Raw genomic sequence first — 22,983 nt, 5'->3', positions numbered from 1 at the left:
TGCTTCGCACCTGTATGCCTGCACCAAGTCGGCACCGACAGTGGAGCGGGTGCAGCAAAATCATGAACCAGCCCTGCACCTTTCCTGCACCTTTTGAAACGAACGTCGTGGTTCTGCGGCCGCCATTGCTGCACCGCTGAAACGAATGGCAGGGTGCAGCACCTCGTGAACTGGTTCAAGTGGTGCAGGCGAATCGAACGTACCCAAAGAATGAATGCGACATCCCGGACGTGACGTTTGGGTGAACCTAACGCCTGCGTTCCGTCAAAACCCGCGGTCAAACAAAGCCAACAAGTGACAGGGTAGTAGGCGCGGATCGCGGATCCACGGTTCGGACGCTTTTGGACTTTTGATACTTTTGGGCCTTTTGGGCATTGTTTTGGCACCTCAGCAGATCGGTTCGTGTTGTTTCCGAAGGTCCGTGCCCGTGGGTGTTCGCTCGATGACTTGATTTGAAGTATTTTAGCGATAAAAGTGCTGGACAAGCTGGTGCGGGCGCGCGGCAACTTTGATTGCTTTGACGGCGATCCTACGAGGCTAAAGAAAGAAACGAACGCGTCTCGATGTCGCCGTATGAGTGACTGAGGGGTAGGCATCATGTCCGACGGCGGAGGCAAGCGGTCGCTGCGCCTGAACTACCTGGACTGTCAGGCGCACTCCTCGACCAGCGAAGGGTCGGCCCCGCTCGTAGATCCCAGCACGGTCCCGAAAAGCTCTCGCGATCCTCACCGCGGCCTGTACCCGCGACCCAACCGGCGTACGAAAACCGAACCAGGCGGGAGCGGCTCTGCTTCCGAGGGACCATCGCAGATCCCCACTTTCCAAAAGGCCAGTTCGCTGCTGAAAAACAGCGGGCCCTCAGTCGGCTCGCACGATGATGTGCGACCCTTACCTCAGGACGAGCGACGTCCTGCCAAGAAGCCCGCCGCCGCAACTCAGGCCAATAAGATCACGGGCTACTTCGAGGCGACTCGCAGAACCAAGAGGCCGCGTTCGCCGTCTCCGTATCCTGCGTCTCCTTCCGCAGAGTGGGATGCCGAGGAGAGCCAGCCCTCCTGCCTGTCAAAAGATCGGCTGCAATGTATGTCTTCTTACTGGCTGCCACGTTGCGCTGTTGCAGCGTTCTCCAGTGTTGGAGCCGTATTATTGTTTAAGCTGATTTCCTCGGTGGGTAATCGCGCCTATCCACCACGGGGCAAGTATCGGGTGCTGCTGGAAAGTGACATTGGGTGCGGCAATCTCAAGAGTAGAGAAAAAGTTGAGGGAAATATGCATCGAAGGGAACGGAAAATATCAAAATAAACCAATACATTTTAGTGAGCGAATGCCTTAATACATAGCAGACCCTTAACAACAAAGCACACAGCTCTATGACTATAAAACAGTTCAAGAATGTTTGGGGGTAGCAAAATAAAGTGACAATACCCTCTTCCTTCAACAACTATCAACAGTGAGTGAGGTACTGTTGAGATATGTCTAAGTTCACGCTGGTTTTGTTGTGCATGTCGCCACCATTTCTCACAAATATTGCCACGTGTATGTTACCATTCAGTCTCTTCAAGTCAATAACACAGTTAGACATACATTTGCTAAACATTACCGTTCATCTGTTTTGACGCTTCAAGATTCCAACATCTAGAATTTTTGTTGATCACCGTGCCAGCTCTGTTGTGCCCTTTTTCTTGTGCAGTCTTGTTTCTCTTCACTCTCCTAAATATAGCTACCAACATTTAACCAATTGAAATGCCATTGGTCACATTGATTTTTTTCTTGGAAGTGGATTATTGATTTTATCAAGGGTTTTGGAATGCATTCTTTTGTTGTATGATGTACAATGACGCAAATCAGTGTATTTGATGCATGCACATACTTTTGTGGTGAGTCTAGTGGTTGATACATTGGCCTTGTGATTTCACACACCTAGGAGGCCTGGATGTTTTGCCTTTTACTTCTCAGCCCAAACCTCATGGGAGTGATTCTGTGTGTGACAGCGACGAGCGACTACCTTGAGCGAAGAAACGGGCCGCTGGTGAACAGATCGGGTGATCGCTTGGTTCTGGAAATCTAGACTTCGTCGCCCGGAAGTGCTATGAGCAACTAGCCAATAGTGCGAAGCCGGCATTGAATGTACATTAGTCAAGTACTACTGATTGTCGAATGGAAAGAGCAAATGACTAAATTTTGATACATGCAAGGATAAGAACCTACTGCAAGATCTTTAGAAATATTTTATGCTGCTCCTTAGAGTAGAACACATCAACTTAACTTAATAAAGCACAGACTGCACCAGTTTCAGCACATATTTGCTGCCCTCATACTGGCAACACTGGGGAGACATTGCTCAATGTCGTCACTCGCATGAAGTATGACTTGTAGGCGATGAATGAACACGACAGCCATCTTCATCACGTCGCTTGTCGCGCGCAAGATCGGTTGCATAGTGCTTATACTTTAAGACAGATTGCACAAGGATCTGCAATTATGTATCTATGTCAAACAATCTTTACAGGAAGTCTATAGGAGTCCTAGCTGAAAATCACAGCAAAAGTAAAATGTCATTCTTTCATTTGCGTATGCCTTATAGCTGTCTGGCAATTTGTGTGCTCGGCCACCTTACATAGACCTCTGTTATTGGTCAGGTTTTGGAAATTGGCAGTGTGTATGACTACGTTTGAGTGTGCCTCTTTTCCTGCTTTGTTTTTAACGTTTAATATACCCTCTTAGCATTGCAGTCATCGAATTTAATTTTGTGGCTTTCAGTTGCCCGTATCTATAGAGTGTTGATGCTCTTTGAAGTAAAGTTAAAGGCTACTGTGCCAGTTCCATAAAAACCTAAAGGCTTAACAGAGGAGCTTCTGCTACCAACTGCCAGCAGTTTACTGCTGTTGCTTATCATTAGAGGAGTAACATGATATGTAGAGATATGGAACTGTGTGTAACCAGACCTGTCATTCCTCTGCCATTCCCTCTATTTAGAGGCAATGGTACATATTCCTTGCCAAGTGGGGTGAAGAGATTTCTGAAATGTCATTACTTGAACAACTTGTGAAGATTATGAAAAAACTTCTCCAGTCAGCACAGTGAGGTGTGAAATTAAGGGACACACCTGAACTGTTACATGGCGTACGCAAAATGACTGTTGCCAAATGACTCACTGTTGCAAGGTGGTCCAAGGAGTGACGAAACTCAGTGCAGCCTAGCTCAGATAGTCTGCAAGAACTGACACATTGAGCATGATATACATCGAGCCTGATAGGGCCGATAGCAGTCTGGAAATTTAGACAAGTTTGTATAGGATTGAATTTGCGTGTAATGTTACCACATTTTTGTAAATTGCTCAAAGGGACACTAAGAAGAAACACTAAACCACTTTAGGCTGACAAAGCATTCTCTGAAAAGTCCATTTTCGTTAATTTTGCAGTAGGTTGGTTATTAGACGAGGAAATGAAGGGCAAAGTTACTAAATGAAGCAGAGACGCTCAACTCTCCCAAACAGTTAGCTCTGCTGACCTCTCTTCAACTCACTTTCAGCTTTCATTCGCGATGAGGCGCAAGTGGTCCTTGTCATACCATTCACTTTGCCACACAGAAGCAGTTACGTTCTTGAATTTCACGCCGAAACTCTACTTTGAGTATGTCTTTGTGATGCCACGCACTGTGAACTATTTCATGCTATCTGGGCCTCGTTAGCTGAGTAAAAGCTCCAGTTCAATCTTTATCTCCTTTAAAATACAATGTAGTCCATCCTTACCAATGAACAATTAACCAGGCCCGAGCATATGCTGTCAAAATTTATGACATCGCAATGAGCTGGTGTGGAAACTTCAAAGTATCGTCAGCACCTGTTTTTCGTTTAAGCAGCCTTTTGGGCTTGCCAAACCTTTTCTTGTGGTAAGGTTGGTGTTTTTGGTATTGTAGATGAGTAGTTTACTAATACAGCTGAATACTTTTTTTCTTTAGCGGCTCTTTAGAAACCAAATGCAATGAAATCTCATATGAGCTTAATTTGTGAAAAATAAACAGTAGGCGTTGCCAAAGTAATCGCAGCCTTATAGGAGCCTTAAAACACTTCTTGAACATAGTAAGAAAACATTGCCGATCGGGCGCAGAGGCTGCTGTGAACATATGAACGATATATTACTGCACTACATGTAGCAGGGAATTTACAATGTCCTGTAAAAGCAGTGAAAAATTGCTTGCTCTCGTTTCCGCAATGTCATCAGGCAGCATTATCGAAAGCAGCTGGACCCACCAATGCTATTGGCCGATTTCGTGATCGCAAGAGCATACTCAGTAATACATAATTGCTAATTTTGAGGTAAATAAATGAAAGAAGTATATGTGTGCAATCTCAAAAATACAGAAAAACAATTTCATTTTTGCCCTACGCATAGCTGCGTCTGCTGTGCATGGCATCCAAGATACCAACAGCGTGCTGTGTTGTGTAGTCTACAGCAGCCACCAAAGGATGCCACGATGAGCCCTTTTACCACCATGACACTCAACTTTTGGCTAGGGCTTTGCCCACTTGGTTTCTCCGCTCTGTAGTTCCCATTGTGCTAGCGGAGCGAAAAGATAGAGACAGCCAGGTATTGGTGCAATATCTACACTTATAGTTGAAGGATACGAAAAAATATTGCGGCAGGACATATGTGAGATATCTTTTAATAATGAGGCCGTTCTATGATCGGTTGGAAAAGTGTTTGAGGGCCCGTTTAAGGCCCTGAAACACTTATACAGGCACATTTGAAGTGCTGTAGAAGACAGTGGGGTTTTGGTAGCGGAGAAAGGAATTTTTGTTAGTTGTTTCTAGTGCACCATGCACATTTTGCATGCAAAAATTTGCGCCGAGTCTTTCCATAGTTACACTATCACTGCACATGGTATTTTTGACAATTCAAAATTTCACTGCAATCGGCCCTTAATTTTTTTTTACAGGACACTATCTTTTGCAGTCTTCTTGAATATCACACAAATTGTGAAATACTAGAACAGCTTGTGCAGTCTTGTTTTTCTGTATTGTATACGGTGATCAAATTTTTTGCCCATAAAATACTATTGTAGGTTTTTAGCATAGAATAAAATGGTGAACAAGCAAGCTCGTGGGAATGAAAAATTCTTCACAGCGATGACTTGCCAATTTTAACAGTAAGTTCACTCTGCTAGAGTATTGTGATATTTAATGCATTTAATGGCAACAGAAATTAACAGTTTATAGTTATACACATAATAAAGGGAAAGTGAGACATCCACCCAATCGTAGCAATTGCTACAAAAAAAACCCATACGGATTCCTTGAAAGAAAAGCCTCGCAGTTGAAGAAAAATTTGTCCCGGACCAGGATGAATTTTTCTTCAACTGCAAGGCTTTTCTTTCATGGATTCTGGATGGGTTTCCTTTGTAGAAATTGCTATGATTGGGTGGATGTCTAATTTTCCCTTCATTATTTACTTCCCGCCACCTTGCGAGTTTCTGCAGAACTATTACGTCAAGTTATACACATATTTTTTGCAACGATCAATTTCTCACTTCAGAAATCTTCTTTCAGGAATATTGGGCACTAAATTGAATAAAAAAAATAAGATTCTGGTTAAGGCTTCACAAAGTTGTCTTAGACAAAAACATAAGCAGCTTCATTTTTCACTGCACAATTTTTGATAGTTAAAATGACTGGGGCTCTTTAATGACTTGGAGACATGGAAATATTTCCTGTTGTAAAATTATGTGTATCATTGCTCCTCACGAAGCCTTGTGTAAAGCTCTCACACACTTTTTTCACCCTTAACAAAGCTTTTGCATGGGCGGAGTTTCAAGCTGAGCATTGTGGCAAAATAGCTTGAGCAGAAGATAAGGATTGGGTAATGAACAAGGGAATGCAAAAATGATAGGCGTAAAAAACCTTAAGAGACAGGAATACAGTAGTATGTATTAGAGAGCAGATAATGGAGGAAGTCTATAAAGTCTGTTCCTTAATGTTGATAATTTGTACATTGTCTTTAAAGTTTTCACCTTCCGTGCTTTTTTATTATGTGCTTATGCTTGCTAATATAAGCATGCTGCATATTGCAAAGGAGACATGTTGCTTTAATTGCTCATTGAAGTTTGTTTCAGTGTATGTAATTGAATAAGTTAGTGGCTCTGATTACAGTATATCAAATAGATGTTCAGTAGGCAGGTGTGAAGGTATATTTCCAGTTACTGCACAAAGCCTCTTGGTAACCTATTGCTGCAGCATTGGGCGACTGAGGTAGACAAAGAAGAAGCTGAGTTTGCACACCTTGGCTCAGCTGTACTCTGTGCTGGCTGGTTTCTCCCTGCAGCTTCCTCGTGGACCTCGTTTCGCTCTGTAAATAATCATCTTCATAACATCTTTGGTGGAAGTGCGGGGTAACTCCTGAACAATCCTGGATGACCCAGCTCTACTGACTGTCCGACGGAGTAGACGCTTGGCTGGTTTACAACCACAAGCAGCGAACATGGGCAATTGCAGAGAAGGCAATACGACCCCACTGGCAGCGAACCAGACAGCAATCACACAGGGCAGGCTGGGTACTGGACTCCGCTGTCAGAGCCGCCTATCTTTCCGGGGAAGGCGAACGAAGACATCGACGACTGGCTGAAACACTACAAAAGAGTGAGTCGCCACAACTACTGGAGCACTGCGAAGCAGCTTGATAATGTGTTTTTTTTTTTTTTTTTCTCACTTGAACCGCTCTTCTCCGGTTTGAAAACCACGACAACAAGCTGGGATAATTTTGTAAAAGAATTCACCAAGTGCTTCGGTGACCCAATCTCTAAGAAAAAGAAGGCTAAGCAGACACTTTCCTGACGAGCCCAGTTACCTGGCGAAACTTGTACAACGTATACAGAGGCTGTTTTGAAAATATGCGGAATCGTCAGCGCCACCATGACAGATGAAGACAAAGTAGGGCATCTGCTTAAAGGAATCGCTGAAGATGTTTATACTTTTCTTATAATGAAGATAATCTTATTACTCCATCTGATTTGAAGAAACACTGCCGGGCATTTGAAGCGCTGAAAATTAGAGGAATTGGACGAAAGTTCGGAATGCTACCTTTCGCGGAGTTGACAGGGAAATGTTATGCCCACTTGAGGCTTGTTCTGTTTCAGTTATGATTGGGGACCAGACATTTCGGAGTGAATTTACTGTGCTTGCACGCGCAACGCATGACGTTATTCTAGGAACTGATTTTTACCTTAATGGGGGGCAACTTTGGATTGTGGCACTGGCGCGATTCCTCTTTGCCGTGACGTGCGAACTTCAGTGAGAAATAGCACCAGTGATTCCATGGGCGTTCTCTCAGTGTTGCAAGATGTGTGGTTGCCCCCTCAGACTGCAATGTCTGTGCCTGTCAACACTTCTCGTCCTCGTATGGGTTGCTGCTGTGGTTTAGCCAAGCCTGATTATAACAACACGCTCAAGAAAAATGTGACAGTCCCTTGCTCCCTTGTTGTCACCACTGATGGTTGTACTCGTTTGTGGACAGTGAACATTTCAACCCAATCCATAACTTGGTCGCTAGGACTTAAGCCGGTCAGCTTTGATGAACAAGCCATTGTCAGCGTTGGAACAGTCGAAATGGCAACTGCTGGAAAGAAATCCAACCCTGATTGCAACCGTGATAATTCTGCTGACTTTAAGCGTTGATTAACAAGTCGCTGTCTTCTAGTGAGCAGTGTCTGCTTCAAGGAGTGCTCACTTGCTACGACACAGTGTTTGATTTTGCTCAAGACCAACGAGCGTCCCGTACATGGCAAGCAACGCCAATTCGTCAGAAGCCTTATCGCTTTTGACCTTCAAAGAGAAAAGTCATTACCAAGCAGATCGAAGAAATGTTACGGAAAGGAGTGATCCAGGAATCATGTAGTTCCTGGACTGCTCCTGTGATCATAGTCAAGAAAAAAAGACAACTCATGGGCATTCTGTGTCGACTGTCACCGCCTAAACACCGTCACAAAGAAAGCCGTGTACCTCCTACCATGAATTGATGATGCCGTCAACTGCCTCCACTCAGTGTCGTGTTTCTTTTCGGTTGATTTACAGTCAAGGTATTGGCAAATTCCAATGCACCCCTCAGACAAGGAGAAGACAGCCTTTGTAACACCCGACAGTCTCTTTGAGTTCAACATTATGCCCTTTGGCTTATGCAATGCTCTTGCGACATTTGAGCAATTTATGGATACCTTGCTTCATGGACTCAAATGGGAAATCGTCATGTGCTATTTAGACCACATCATTAAATATGGCCGGACATTTCACAATCAGCACCTGTCAGTCATTCTTGACTGTATCCAGCAAGCTACCCGCCGTGGTTGCTCAGTGGCTATGGTGTTGGGCTGCTGAGCACGAGGTTGCGGGATCGAATCCCGGCCACAGCGGCCACATTTCGATGGGGGCCAAATGCGAAAACACCCGTTCACTTAGATTTAGGTGCACGTTAAAGAACCCCAGGTGGTCGAAACTTCCGGAGCCCTCCACTACGGTGCGCCTCATAATCAGAAAGTGGTTTTGGCACGTAAAGCCCCATAATTTAATTTTTTTTTTTTTGTATCCAGCAAGCTGACATTATTTTTAACTCCAAAAAATTTAGTTTCGATGAGTGTCAAGCCTTCGTACCAGGCTTTTTGGTCGACAACGATGGCATATGACCAGACCCTGAAAAGCTAGCAGTGGTTCGTGACTTTCAACAGCCACACATGGGGAAAGACATGTGAAGTTTTTTAGGTCCTTGCTCATATTTCTGGCACCTTATAAAGAATTTCGCACGGCTTGCCTCTCCCTTCACATCTCTCCTTCACAAAGACACCCCATACTTCTGGACTGCTGACTGCAAGTCTGCGTTTCAACAGCTGAAATTTTTGCTGACTTCTGGACCGTTTCTGCAGCATTTTGATCCGGAGGCATCAACTGAGCTGCATATTGACATCAGCAGTGTAGGTGTTGGCGCTGTGCTTGTTCAGATCTGCGGAGGTCGCCAGCATGTCATTGCTTACGCTAGTCGGACACTTACAAAAGCGGAGACAAACTACACCGTTACTGAACTCGAGTGTCTAGCAGTCGTCTTTGCCATTCAGAAGTTCTGTCTGTATTTGCACAGCCGCACATTCTTGATAGTGACTGACCATCATTCACTCTGTTGGCTTGTTGGGCTGTGTGACCCGTCTGGTCGGTTGGCCCGCTGGGCATTGTTTATGCATTGTCTGCCTTCAAGATTTTTTCAAGATCAATTTTGTGTATAAGCAGCCTGTTGCCACTGGGAGTCAATGAAAGGCAGAACACTTAATAGGATGCAATTATTTTTGCATTTATAACTGTTGTGAGATTTTCCCAACTGATTTCGTAGTGTAGAAATCGGGGGCGTGTATTTGAGAAACTTTGTGGTATCCCATGTTCTGAATACAAAAGAAGCCTATCATATAGTTTGAGCTAAACTAGGCTAAAAGATGCATGTTAAAAAGGAAAAACATTGTTGGTGCTGCAACTCCTTGGTGCTTGCTCGGGTGTCTAGAAGAAATATGTGTACAAATATTTTAAAGGCAACTTGGGCAGCCTTGATGGTTGCACGAGGTAGCATGTGAGATGAAGGCTGTTGTGCTATAGTTATGCAACTAGGACTCTGCATGCTTATGAACATTCAAAGGGCTTTAGTTAGGTGTGGACCGAAGTATGTTCATATAGAATGGGTAAGACATAAAGCCTGTCCATCTTCAATTTGACAGTTAGTGTGGTGTACAGATTGTTTACACTCTACAGTGAATGTCTAACTGTTGTCATGCTTCATGAGAGACTGCAAGTTTACTGTGTTAATAATGGCACTTGCTATTGGTGACACTGTTAGAGGTGAAACTACCCAATGCTTGTGACTGCTATGCAAGCAAATCGACCCAGGCTTAGGTGTGGGGAGTATTCAGGTCAACAATGTTCCACACAAGAAACACAAGTATTGCTGTATTGCTGTTTCTTTTTGTCTTTAGAATTATGAGCAAGCTGCTTGCTGAACATGGGAAACTTGTTCATGAATGTTGGGTGCTGAGTTGAAAACCATTGTGCAGATGCCCCAACATTCTTTGTTAAGCCAGCTATGATCCATGGCCTTCACTGTTTCTTTTGCTGCGAGAGCAGTCAAAAGCTTGAAACTGAGTTTCCCTTGTCTTTTTATCGTTTCCATTGTGCTGTTTTTGTCAAGTCATACTAGTTGTTGTTATGTCATAGTCAGGCCCCAAGCAGCTCTGAGCTCAAAAATTAGTTACATAGTAGCTAATGTGTACTGTTCTACTATGAACATATAGCCATAAGAATTGTTCGTAATGGTGAAGTAATAGCAAAGTTACAGACATTTAATGAATAACTATGCAGTTGCTACTCTTTCTCGCTCTCCTGTGCCACCCTCCCCCACTCCCACTCTCTCACCCTTGACGCATGCGCTCACCAGCTCTATGCAGTGCAGCAAAAGCTACAGGTCATGTTTGCATGGCAGAAGAAAGGCGCCTCCATTGTCTGCCCCTAATAACCCTCCGTGTGAAGCTGGCTGAATGAAAGCTTGACAAATATTTGGTGGTGCATAATGGGCGCGAGCCCCCGTCCATTCTAGGAACAGACAGTCGGCTCTTGTGATCTTTGCGCTGTCATCCCTTGTCAACCGACCAATCATCAGCGTTTACCCCTGGGAACGTCACTTGAGACACCCTGTTAGCATCACCATGTGCTGAGAGGCGCTGGAAAGGCCAGGAGAGGAGCACGAGATCGTTTTCTGAATTTGTGGCGTTCCCGCAGCACATAGTTCTGGTGCATTCGCCAAGGATAATGGATGTGGCATTCTATACGTGATGCGCATTTGTTTCAAATGTGTACAAACATTTTAGGGGTCGTTTAAGGGCTGTTTAGAGCAAATAACTTTTGATGGCTCTTTCACCCGCTTTCATGGTCTGTGGCTGGCAGTCAGAGGCTGGAACAAAGGCAGCAACTCAAAGGGCTCCCGCAGTGATATTACGAAAGGAACTGGACTGGAATTATGCAATGAAATGACCAACGCTGCTTAAGTATTCGCACTGCAATGAATACATGTCGACAAGTACACTATTTCTTTAATAAAGTGAATAGCTTTGTTGAAGCATTCAGCTAATTTGCTTACATTGGCAATTAGCATCGATGGTTACTGCACAAGTTTTTCTGTGAGAGACATCTTTGGAGGTTTGTTAGTTGAGGAGGAAAGGAATTCGGGACACCTTCAAGAGCTTCATGGCCACATTTTAAGACTTTGTTTTTTTTTTATTCCAGTAACTTGAGCAAATAAAATATAAGTAGCATGATTGGATATCACAAAGTTAAAAACTGTCAGTGCAGACATCTTAACATAAAGTAAATAGTGGTAAAATGCAACATGCAGCAGTCAGTTGATTTGATAGCTCATACACATAATTTTAAACAATATATGATAAGAGTATGATATGATAAGATATGCAGACACCATATTTGAAAAACTGAACTGTTGAGAAAAATATAAACTACAAACGTGAACCTGTATGAAAAAAAAAACGTGATGCACCTTAACAGCTAACGAGGTATCTATATTAATAAGCATTTTTTAAGTCGATGAGAAAATTAATGAACATGATTTAGTTTGACTTAAGATGCTGTTCCAGTTTGATAAGCTGACAAAATAAGCAGTTTGTTTCCCATAGTTAGCTTTAGCTTTTGAGAGTAGTGGATTGTGTCACTCTGCTAACCTGGTTTTGTTAGTATTGATAAGATTTTCAACAGTTCCATTTCAAAGTCCTGTTTTGTGGGTATGCATTGATAACATCTTGAACGTTTAAACCATCAACAGTAACATCTCTTTGTACAGAAGACGAGAAAAGATTGTTAGCTTACGACAAAACAACTCACAGAGAAGAATGATACTTCAGCTTTTATAAATTGGGGGCGGAGGCAGCAATGACACATAAATGCCACTATGCTTACGTTTCTTGCAGAGTAGGCAATGGAAGATGAATCATTGCATTGTGATGTGTCTGGCTGTGTTTCCTTCACGTGCAGCTGTCCCAGAGCAGCCCGAGTGGCACTCGGACAGCAGCTCGGACTCGGTGATGATCACGGATGTGTTTGGCCTGGTTCCGCCACCTGTCACGGCTGCTGGCCAGGATGAAGAGGGAGACCCATTTGAACGGTTGCCGAATGAACTTCTGGAGCCCATCTTTGCTCGTATAGGCCTGCAAGACTTGCTTCTCATCTGCAACCGTGTGTGCACCCGTTGGCGCGATGTCATCCAAAATCCACTTGTGAGTGGTTTCACGAGTGCTTCCTAGTCATTAGTTGTTTATTGTTTATTTATTTCCTCAAAGGTCTCGTGTTGATACATTACGTGAGGGTTTCTTGAGTTGCTTGAATTGAGGCAGCTGATGCAACTGCTTTTGTTCTCGCTACAATACTGCCATGTTCAGGTAACAGCATACCTGCCAACTGTCCAGACCTTTTTCTTGTTTTGAATGTTTGCGAATTTAGACCCATTCTACAGTTTTACTAATGTTCTGTTAGGTTTTACGAAAACGAAATTCTGTTCCTGTAATTTTTTTAAAGCTCTTCAAAGATGGGGTGGCACAAGGTTCTTCAGAAATGTTCCTTAAGCATGGGAAATTAGTAACGGCTAAGTCGGCAGAAAAGTCAATGTGATTTAAAAACAATGTGTTTCTTGTTAGTGTCTCTTCTTGTTGTGATGCCTGCGTGCTGTATCTAAGGGAGCATGTCATCCTTGCCAGTCTTGGCACCGAGCTGATAGTGGTGGCCAGTGAAATGCTTATGTGCTTGTACCCATCTCTCCATAAGTGGTAGGAAAAAGTTGCCTGCAGTTCTATGCTACACACGCATATTGCCGCAGCAAAGTACAACCTGCAGTCGAACCTCAGTATAATGAAGTCTGCTGGCCATGAATATGCCTTCGTCATATCCAATAGTCAATATAACCATACACGCAGATACCAGCTGGAAAAATATTTCTATCAGGTCTGCGCAAAAGAAAAGCAAGCGGGGTGCCTCTGACGGGGCAGCAAAATGTCTCCTCCAGGTTTTCATGACCGGTCAACGTACCGTATATACTTGTGTAATGAATGCACTCTTTTTCCCCAAAAAAGTGAAGCAATGTTGGGGGGTGCAATTATTATGGGAGGTTAATTTCATGGGAACTTTTTCGGAACAGCAAAAATTGAAAAGTAAGATGGTAATGATTTGAAAATGCATTAAATAACTTACCTTTGCAGTAAAAATACACATATACTATTTATATCATAAGAAGCCAACAAACACTGACACCAAGGACAACATTGGGGAAATTACTTGTACTTACTAAGTCAATTAAAGAAATTATAAATTAATGCGAATGAAAAAGGATAAAGAAACTGCTCCAGTAGCTTAATTGGTAGAGCCTCGCATGAGTAATGTGAAGACGTGGGATCGTTCCCCACCTGCGGCAAGTTGTTTTTCATCCTCTTTCATTTCCATTAACTTATAATTCTTTCATTGATTTAGTAAGTACTAGTAATTTTCGCTATGTTGTCCTTGTTTTCAATGTTTGTTGGCTTCTTATGACATGATTAATAAAAAATCGCGCCCCTCATTTAACCCCCTTTCTTCACGTATACTATTTGCAAATCATAAAACCATTTTGCACTTCACTCCGCATCGGAACCACCAGACCTGTCGTCCAGGCCGCCGACTGCTTCACCCACAAAGTGGTCCCACAACAGTTTGTCCTCACAGACATTATCGCGAACATTGCATTGAAGCGCTGCATTTTGGCGCCTGTTGTTTTGACAAGCACGCTGTGTGGGCCTCTCAACCGTCCTGCTCATTGGGATGTCAAAGATTATCTGTGTATGATCAGTGTTTCCGTTTTGTGAGCAGGTAAACTCTCTGTCCCACAGCAGGGGTATAACATGACTTAAGGCCAACCACACAGAGTGAAACAAGAGACAAGCAAAAAGGGAGCAACAGACATGCAAATTTGACACTAGGCCGAATATTCCCACTATGCTGACGAAGCGCCGGCCACCCCTTCTTCACTGGGACTCTCCCGTTCACCCGGCCACTCATTGCACGCATGCTCTTCTTTACGTCAGAGTAAAGTTGCTGTTGCAAAGAGCAGTTGCATATTTCTTCCTCTCTCAAGTCTTCGAGGTGCCTTAGCACCGGCAAGCACGCAGTAACAACAAGCTGAGTGTTGTCGCGGTAGCTCTTCCTGTCAGGTCCCGAGTGACCGTGATAACACACAGCCTGTTCTTGCTGCATGCTTGCTGCCAGTCTTCTTTTGTGATGGCTTTGCCGACAGCTTCTGGGTGTTTCTCATGTGGCATTATTAAGTACTATATTTCCAACACAGTGATGGGCATCGACATTAAGTGCGCTTGCTCTAAATGCACGTGCGAGAGTAAAAGATTCGAGTCTCTCTGAAAAATTACAGCACAGTGTTTGATTATGCAACTTCACATGAGCACAGTTGGGGGTGTGATTATTATGCAAGAGACAACAAAAATTAAAATTTTTTAGAGCAATGTTGGGGGTTTGTGTGTGTTACATGTGAGTGCACGCGAGTATACGGTATTGCCGTGCCAATACGAGCCATGGGAACCACAATAAATTACATATGTGTGCTCTGCACCACAGTGTATAGACAGCTGCACAGTCATTGTCATTGTGCGGGATTGTCACATTGACTTGCCGAATGTGGTCCAACTAGGCCAAGCGGCTGGCCAAAACGTGCAAGCAGCTGACCGACTTTTCAGACATTGAGGGGACTGCACATGTATCTGTACTCTGCTACTACGACCGTCAGTCTAGCCAGTGCATCTGATCTCACGTTCGATTGCCAATAAGGTCTGCGAGTGCGAACATATTGGCGGCGAGCTTCCTGTGATGGCTTGTCACCAGCAACTCTGCTTAGGCCTCCAATTGTTACCAGCGCTGATTCATGGGAAGTCATTAGTCGAAGTTGTGGTTTAATGTTGGTTGACATGGGGGGGGTCTTTGTTCATGGCTGCCAGGTTAGGGGCATCACATGCGCAGTTCTAGCCCCAAGCACCGTGCAGCATTTGAAATTTATGTACGGGGGGTACGTGGCGGTTCCGCAAGAATCGTGCAGGTCCGAAAAATCGCTCGTCCGAAAAAATGTTTTGCTACCAGAACAAGTTCCATTAATTCAGTCCTGAAGGGACTCTTGAAATCGGTCAAATTATCCAGTGAGTCAAATTAAACAAGGAGCATAAAAAAGCACCATGACATACTGCTGATTGATTTGACAGTAGTACTTACTTACCCCAATTCTAACATGTGCATCTATTTGAGGAAGAAAAATGTAGCACATCTCTGATTCCGAAATAAAAAGAAAAAAGATTGTGATACTAGCAAAGCCAACTGCAACTTAACAGAATGGAACTTTATTTACTTCATGTCCGTTGTCATCACTCTCAGACAACACTTTATCACTGTCTGTGAAGAACCATAACACGATGCCCGCCTTACAGTCCATGGCCCATTTGATATTCTGCATTTATAAAATGACTCCACAACAGTCATAAACGGGATGGTGGCCCACACTTATACCGATCCCTTCGCTAGTTCATCCTATGACACATGCAATTCTCCAGGACACCAAGAACACATGATGTGACTTGTTGCCGCTAGCTTAACGTGTAAAATCATTTATCGTTTGAATGTGCTTTCGTAATGGGTAGGGATGTGCGAGTATTCGAAAACTTGTATTGGTATTGTTGAATATGTTATTTTTAATGTTCGTATTCGATTCGAAAACTAGACATATTTGGAAATTTTGGAATATCTGATTGGATATATTCGAAACAAATCGAATATATTGCTGTTGGTTTGGGAGCAAACACGGTTCTAAGCGTTTATTTCTATGTAATCTAAGGAAGTGTGTCTGATCTTGTGCTGAATTTGGTGATGATATTATGCTGCTGGCAAAATTTCGCCTGTAAAACACGCTTAGCCACTGGATGTATAAGCTGTGCAGGAAAGCCAGATTCTCAGTAGCAAGGGGCACAGGCATTTGAACATTCGAGAAAGAATGGCGCAAAAACACAGGGATGAGAAAAAAAAACTTTCTTGTCCCTGTGATTTTGCACCATTCTTTCTTGAGTATGGAATACCAACACGCCCAGCATTCAGTACTTTTAAGTTCGCGAACAGTGAGGGTGCACTCTTTTGCAGGTTCCACCCCCAATCCTGAGCTTATTGCTTCACAGCAAATGCGATGAGTGAGGGCTGGTACAGGGTCAAATAAATGTCTCCGTGCTTACGGGAAAATTAGGTGGCATAGTAAGGCACAGGTTGGCGAGAACTGACAACTGGCAGAAATTACTCAATCTTCCAATGTTAGCATGAGCCAAATGCACAATATTTTAGTATAACAGATTACTAGTTAAATTTTTTTACCAATGACAATGTAATTTCAATGTTCCAACAACATGTTAAAATAAACCAACTTGCTAATAAATGCATGTGCATGTAATTATTTAATATTCGATTTGATATTCGATGCTAAGTATGCGTATTCAATTCACGTTCAAAAATTTTGATATTCGAAAACCCCCAGCAACCTGACTGAAAGCGGCACACCGTCACTATGCTATGTGTGAGCTCGTTCTGTTGCCATTAATGGTTGCCACCTTGTGATGGCAATGGCAATGATTCTAGCTAGTCTGGCTTTACGGTAGGATTTTGTGAATGCGGTTTTGGTATCAGATTAGGTTGCACCGCCTAAGCAATTTTTAGACAAATTTACTTGGAAAAAATAAAGCTTTTGTTGGAATCAGGTAAATACTATTGTGAGGAGGGATCGTGCGAAAGCTTGTCAAAGATCATAGTTGGAGGCCCATTGCATGGTGTCGTAGGAAGCGGACAGCGAGAAAGCGCGTCTGCATCTTGGTGTTTTTCTCGCACTTGTAGGTAATAGTAAAGTCGTATTCTTGCAGACGAAGAATCCACCGACCAAGTCGTCCAGACAAGTTCTTCAGCGTTGAAAGTCAGCATAATGCATGATGGTCTGTAACGATCGTAAAATGGCGGCCGTGAAGATAAGGTCAAAACTTCAGCATAGACCAAATGATAGCTAGGCATTCCTGCTCCGTGATGGTGTAGGTCTTTTCGGTGTTTGTCAGAACGCGACTTGCGTATGCGACGACCCTCTCTACTAAAGTGTCATCTCGCTGTAGGAGAATGCCACCAATGCCGTGACCACTGGCATCCGTATGCAGGAGGGTAGGAGCAGCTTCATCAAAATGGCGTAGTACTGGTTCAGATGTGAGAGAGCGCTTCAGATGGGCGAATGCAGATTCACATTCGGGAGACCACACAAAGGGAACATTAGAACCCAGTAATTTGTGCAGAGGTGAAGCCATTGAGGCGAAGCCTCGTATGAATCGGCAAAAATAGGAAGCGAGGCCTAGGAAACTACGCAAATCTTTGGTGTTTTCGGGACGAGGGAAGTGCCGAACTGCCGAAACCTTGTCAGGATCTGGACGAATGCCATCTTTGCTCACAACGTCACCTAGTACCTTGATCGTCTTGCTCGCAAAATGGCATTTCTTGGTGTTTAGCTGAAGTCCAGCGTTGGCAAGGCACGTGAGAACTTCATCCAGACATTGCAGATGCTGAGAGAAGGTTGACGAGAAAGCAACAATATCGTCCAGATAGCACGAGCAAGTCTTCCACTTCAGGCCACAAAGAACGGTGTCAATCATGCGCTCGAACGTTGTGGGCACATTGCAGAGGCCGAAATGACACAGGAGTCGCCTGTTTAAGAGATAGTTTTACCTTAAAAACGTACTGATGCCTGGGCTGGCACAGGATGCTTCAGGAAAGACGTTGAAGACTTGAAGTCTTCACTGGAACACCTGGTGTGCAGAGATTTTTTTGAAGATTCACTCAGTGCTGCATTTTTTTACCAATGGCTGACTATAATCACATGTTGTGCAGTTCCTTGCCAATCGGAAACGCTACTACCGCTTCAAGTCTGGTCGGTGCAGTGACACCACGGAGGAGGTCCTCGCCCTTTGCAAAAAGCACGACATGGACGATATGCAAACATGTATACCAAACCTCATCAGGTGAGAAAAAGTCGGGAAAGCCCCCCGATAGCTGAATATTGTTGCTGCGATTAACGGCAGCCGCTGTTGCCTGGCTTAGCTCTTGTGTCGAGTCTTTTATATGGCTCATCGCCATGCGATGTCACTAGGATTGACTTGTTACTGCGATGATCTTGCTTCTATGCCAACTTTATACCTACCAACTTTATACCTGCCAACTTGTATGATTTTGTCGTAAAATACCAAATATTTAGTACTTGTTTAAGTTTGTCGTAATGACACAAATATTTTGCTATATTTATTTGCATATACAGTCGAACCCACTTATAACGATACCAGTTTTAACAATATATCAGTTATAACAATGAGAAGCTGCAACACCATCACCTTTTGTATGATTTGCATGGTGAGATAACCCGTTTTCTACAATGCCCCGATGCCGCATTATCGTTTATAACGATGAAATCTGGCTGCTCAATATCTGAGCCGAAAGGTAGTGAAATGAGAAATCCTTGAAAACAAAAAAAGCAACCGAAAAATTCGAGCCGCTGAACGATGGCACGCTGCCCGAATGGCCGCGGGCACTCATTTTCCAGTCTTCTCCGTGCACCTCTCTCCCGTCACCCTTCCACCTCTTCGAACATGAATGGGCTGCGCCCATATCTCTATGCCGCGCCACCCTCCGAACCACAAATTACAGAAAGGCATTTGGTTCAGTAGAGATACCAGCAGTCGTAGAGGCATTACATAATCAAGGAGTACAGGCCACTTACGTTGAGCGGTAAAAATCTCTTGTAAATGTTTTTCTTTTTATGTATGCTGTACCTGAATGTACACTTGTGCTTTTTCTTGTAGCCCCCTATGTAATACCCTCCTTTGAGGGCCTTTAGGGGTATTGTAAATAAATAAGTACCTTGGAAAATATCTAGAGAGGTTCCACACCTACCTTAATTCTACACAGGAAAAGTAGGAAGACACCTATAAAGAAAGGAGTCAGACAGGGAGACACAATCTCTCCAATGCTATTCACTGCGTACTTGGAAGAAGTGTTCAAGCTATTAAACTGGGAAGGCTTAGGAGTAAAGATTGACAGCGAATATCTCAGCAACCTTTGGTTTGCCAATGACATTATTCTATTCAGCAACACTGCAGACGAGTTACAACAAATCATAGAGGACCTTAACAGAGAGAGTATAAGAGTGGGGTGGAAAATTAATACCTTATTTACTTGCATAATGATCGCACTTTTTTGTAAAGAAAATTGACGCAAATTCAGGGGTGCAGCCGTTATGGGAGTTAAATTTCTCACGTAAAGAATTTTTTTTTCATCCTGTTTGCTGTGGGATGACAACAGGTCAACAAACAGGTGGCTGCCGCTGTAATAGGGCGGGACACCAAAACAAATATGGTGGCTGTCGGAGCAAACTGAACGCGCCGAACACGATTCTTGTTCTCCTCGTGAGTACATTACGCGCATTGAAACAGTTTCTTCCGTATCAGTAATGAATAATATTGTTAATATAGGCAAGTTTGCGACGATAATGTAGCCATGTCCACTTTGAGGGGACAGAAACAACGATGGGCGCGCGTAGCTGCCAGTGACATAGAAACACATGGCGGGCATGCTGCAGAAACTGCGGCATTTGTCTTCACTACTATCCTAATACGGCACGTTTCCGTTAAAGGTGGGCGAATATCTTAGCTGTGTTACAAGCGTCGGCGTATGAATAGGGTACACTTCTAACGTATCAGTGTAAACGGGGCCACTATAGTTGCTGCTCACGATTTGTTGCATGCCCACGAGTGCAGACGAGAAGAATCAAAAGGAGCCTTTTTTGTTGTTGGCCAAAACCATTATGAAGCCTACAAGTAATAAAGCCAAGGCAAGTTTGGTTGTAGCTTCTTTTTCATGGAAGTGCGGAAAGTGATGAAAGGAATGAAATAGGGCATCTGTATAAGAATGTTTGGTGCATGCAGACTGCTTGGTATGTCTTCAAGAGTCATTCACATAGCATTTGACAGCATTCGACAGATGGTAAATGCGAGCATCATTAGCTAGACTTGGTACTCGACATATCGCTGTGACAAGTTCGGGGTGCGATCATTACACGGGAAAGAAAAAAAATCGAATTTGACGACAAAATTCACTGGTGCGATCATTACGAGAGTGCGATCATTATGCGAGTAAATATGGTATGCAGAAGACCAAGAATGTGAAGAATACCCGGGCTAGGGATGAGTTCAAGATTGCCAGTCAGCCTCTAGAGTCTGTGAATAAGTATGTTTACCTAGGTCAATTACTCACAGGGGACCCTGATCATGAGAAGGAAATTTACAGAAGAATAAAAATGGGTTGGAGCGCATTCGGCAGACATTATCAGATCCTGACTGGAAGTTTACCATTATTGTTCAAAAGAAGTTGTACAATCACTGCGTTCTACTGGTGCTGACATATGGGGCAGAAACTTGGAGATGACAAAGAAGCTCGAAAACAAGTTAAGGATGCTCAGAGAGCGATGGAACAAAGAATGATAGGCGTAACATTAAGAGACAGGAAGAGAGCGGTGCGGATCAGAAAGCAAATGGGCATAGCCGATATTCTAATTGGACGCCGCCGTGAAGGCAGCTGTTGCAATGGAAGCTGCTGCCAAGGACGCCAGCGGGATTGCCCGTGCGACTGACTCACCGTCGGTGGGAGCAGCAGTCAACAAGTTGGCGACAAAGGGCTGGCTGTGAGGGGGCTGTGGTGGTGCCCACTCTCTCTCACAGTGCCAGTTCTCTCAAGCACAATGCTTCACGTTCGGGAAAACTGGGCACCTGGCATGAGTATGTCGAAGGGGGAGGACGAACAGCGGACAGCCTGGATCAAGCCCAGGTTCTATACAAGCACGCGGCCAGGGTAGCTGTTGCAAGGGTACGCAGCGGGGGCGTGCGGCAGCAGACTCGAGTCCTTCCATGGCCAGGCTCCATGTCGTGGCCGAGGACCCGCCGATTTTTGGCATGTGGCACACAGGCCTTGTACCGTCGTCTGTGCTACCGTACGTGCTGACCGTCGAAGTCTGCGGGCACCCCATTTCCATGGAGCTGGACACAGGGGGTAGCGTATCAGTCATGGCGGAGAAACTGTTCAAGCGTACCTTCCCTAGCGTCTCCGGCAAGGCTTCGGGCTTGATGCTGCGCGGCTACTCCAGGCAGCTCTCCCAGGTCCAGGGTCAGGCCCAGAACAGCATTCGCTTTGGCGACAGGAAGGCAACCCTTCCCCTTTACTTAACCAAATGGTTGTCGCCGACGCTACTGGGCCGAAGCTGGATTCATGCACTGGGCGTTCGTCTTCCAGAGTACCAGGAAGCCAGCCTGCATGTGGTGAGAGACGTCCCCAGCCTCCTAACTGAGTTCAAGTCCCTGCTCCAGCCGGGGGTGGGCACGTTCGCCGGCACAACGGCTGGCATTTATGTACCTGAGGGAGCCCGGCCTCGCTTTTTTCAAGCCTCGCCCACTGCCGTTCGCCCTAAAGGACAGGGTCACCCAGGAGCTGCAACGGTTACAGGGAGAGGGCATCCTTGTGCCCGTCAGGATGTCTGAATGGGCCGCTCCCATCATACCAATCCTCAAGCGAGACGGCAGTGTCAGGATCTGCGGGGATTTCAAGGTTACCATCAACCCCGTCGCTACTGTCGAGACGTACCCGTTGCCCTGGATTGAAGATCTCTGGTCAGCATTGTCCGGTGGACAGAAGTTCACCAAGCTCGACCGTAGAGATGCTTACCAGCAGCTGGTTCTCCCGGAGGCCTCCCACAAGTATGTCACAATATCGACAATTTTGGGGCTCTTCCAGTACACGCGCTTACCGTTTGGCGTGGCCTCAGGCCCAGCTATATTTCAAAGGGAAATGCGCAACCTCTTCAGAGGCATGAGGCACGTGGCGATGTACTTGGATGACATCCTGGTTACTGGCAACGATGACGGGGACCACCTGCAGAACCTGCACAATGTCCTGGCACGACTGCAGGATGCCGGTCTCAAGCTCAAGCTGGAAAAGTGCATTTTCCTGGCCCCCAATGTTGAGTACTTGGGACATGTCATTTTCCAGGCAAGCCTAGCCCTGACACCCCGCAATGTTGATGCTGTGCTCGAGGTGCCTAAGCCCCAGGACAAGAAGGAGCTTCAGAGCTACCTTGACCTTATCAGCTTCTACAGGAGGTTCCTGCTGAACCAGTTGGAGCATCTACAGCCACTCCATCTTCTGCTTCGAGATGGTCAGCAATGGGTCTGGAAGAAGGAGCAGGACCGAGCCTTCCAGTGCAGCAAGGAGCTAACCACCAAGGCTCCAGCGCTGGTACACTTCGATCGTGCCAAGCCTGTCATCCTGACCATAGATGCGTCGCCGTACGGTGTGGGAGCCGTCCTGGTACACCGGGACAAGGATGGCCAGGAATGCCCTGTGTCGTTTGCTTCTCGTCGGCTTCATGCTGCAGAGCAATGCTACAGCCAGGTGGACAAGGAAAGCCTGGCCCTCATGTTCAGGGTCGAACGCTTCCACCAGTATCTGTGGGGCCAGAAGTTCGAAGCGGTCACAGACCACAAGCCACTGCTGGGGCCTGACAAGGCATTCCTGTGCAGGCATCACTTCGAATGGTACGCTGGGCCTTGAGGCTGGCAGCTTACAGTTACCAGCTGGTTTACAGTTCGGGAAAGGGCCTGGGACCTGCTGATGCCCTGAGCCGCCTGCCCCTGCCAGAAGTGCCTGATGCTGTTCCAGAACCTGCCGAAGTGTTCATGTCAGAGCACGCGTACCTGGAGGTACTCTCCAGATCTGCGATATATCAAGCGATGAGCCGGGACCTGGTCCTGTTTCAGGTGGTCAAGGCG

The 22,983-nt window shown here is 45.0% G+C and overlaps 1 protein-coding gene across 1 annotated transcript in view; it reads left to right on the top strand.

The window, feature by feature from the left end:
• The first annotated feature begins 274 nt into the window (after nucleotides 1–274).
• The window catches only part of LOC126522243 (F-box DNA helicase 1-like), a 135,822-nt gene continuing 113,113 nt past the window's right edge, over nucleotides 275–22,983 (top strand). Inside the window, exons 1-3 of the mRNA XM_055066347.2 lie at nucleotides 275–1,081; nucleotides 12,059–12,300; nucleotides 18,005–18,135. Coding sequence (XP_054922322.1) covers nucleotides 598–1,081; nucleotides 12,059–12,300; nucleotides 18,005–18,135 — 857 coding nt within the window. The 5' untranslated portion in view covers nucleotides 275–597. The remainder of the gene's footprint in view (nucleotides 1,082–12,058; nucleotides 12,301–18,004; nucleotides 18,136–22,983) is intronic.

This window comes from Dermacentor andersoni, chromosome 6 (genome assembly GCF_023375885.2).
Source record: "Dermacentor andersoni chromosome 6, qqDerAnde1_hic_scaffold, whole genome shotgun sequence".
NCBI lineage: Eukaryota > Metazoa > Arthropoda > Arachnida > Ixodida > Ixodidae > Dermacentor > Dermacentor andersoni.
The sequence above is the reverse complement of the archived record's forward strand: the minus strand, read 5'-3'. Positions and strand labels throughout refer to the sequence as shown.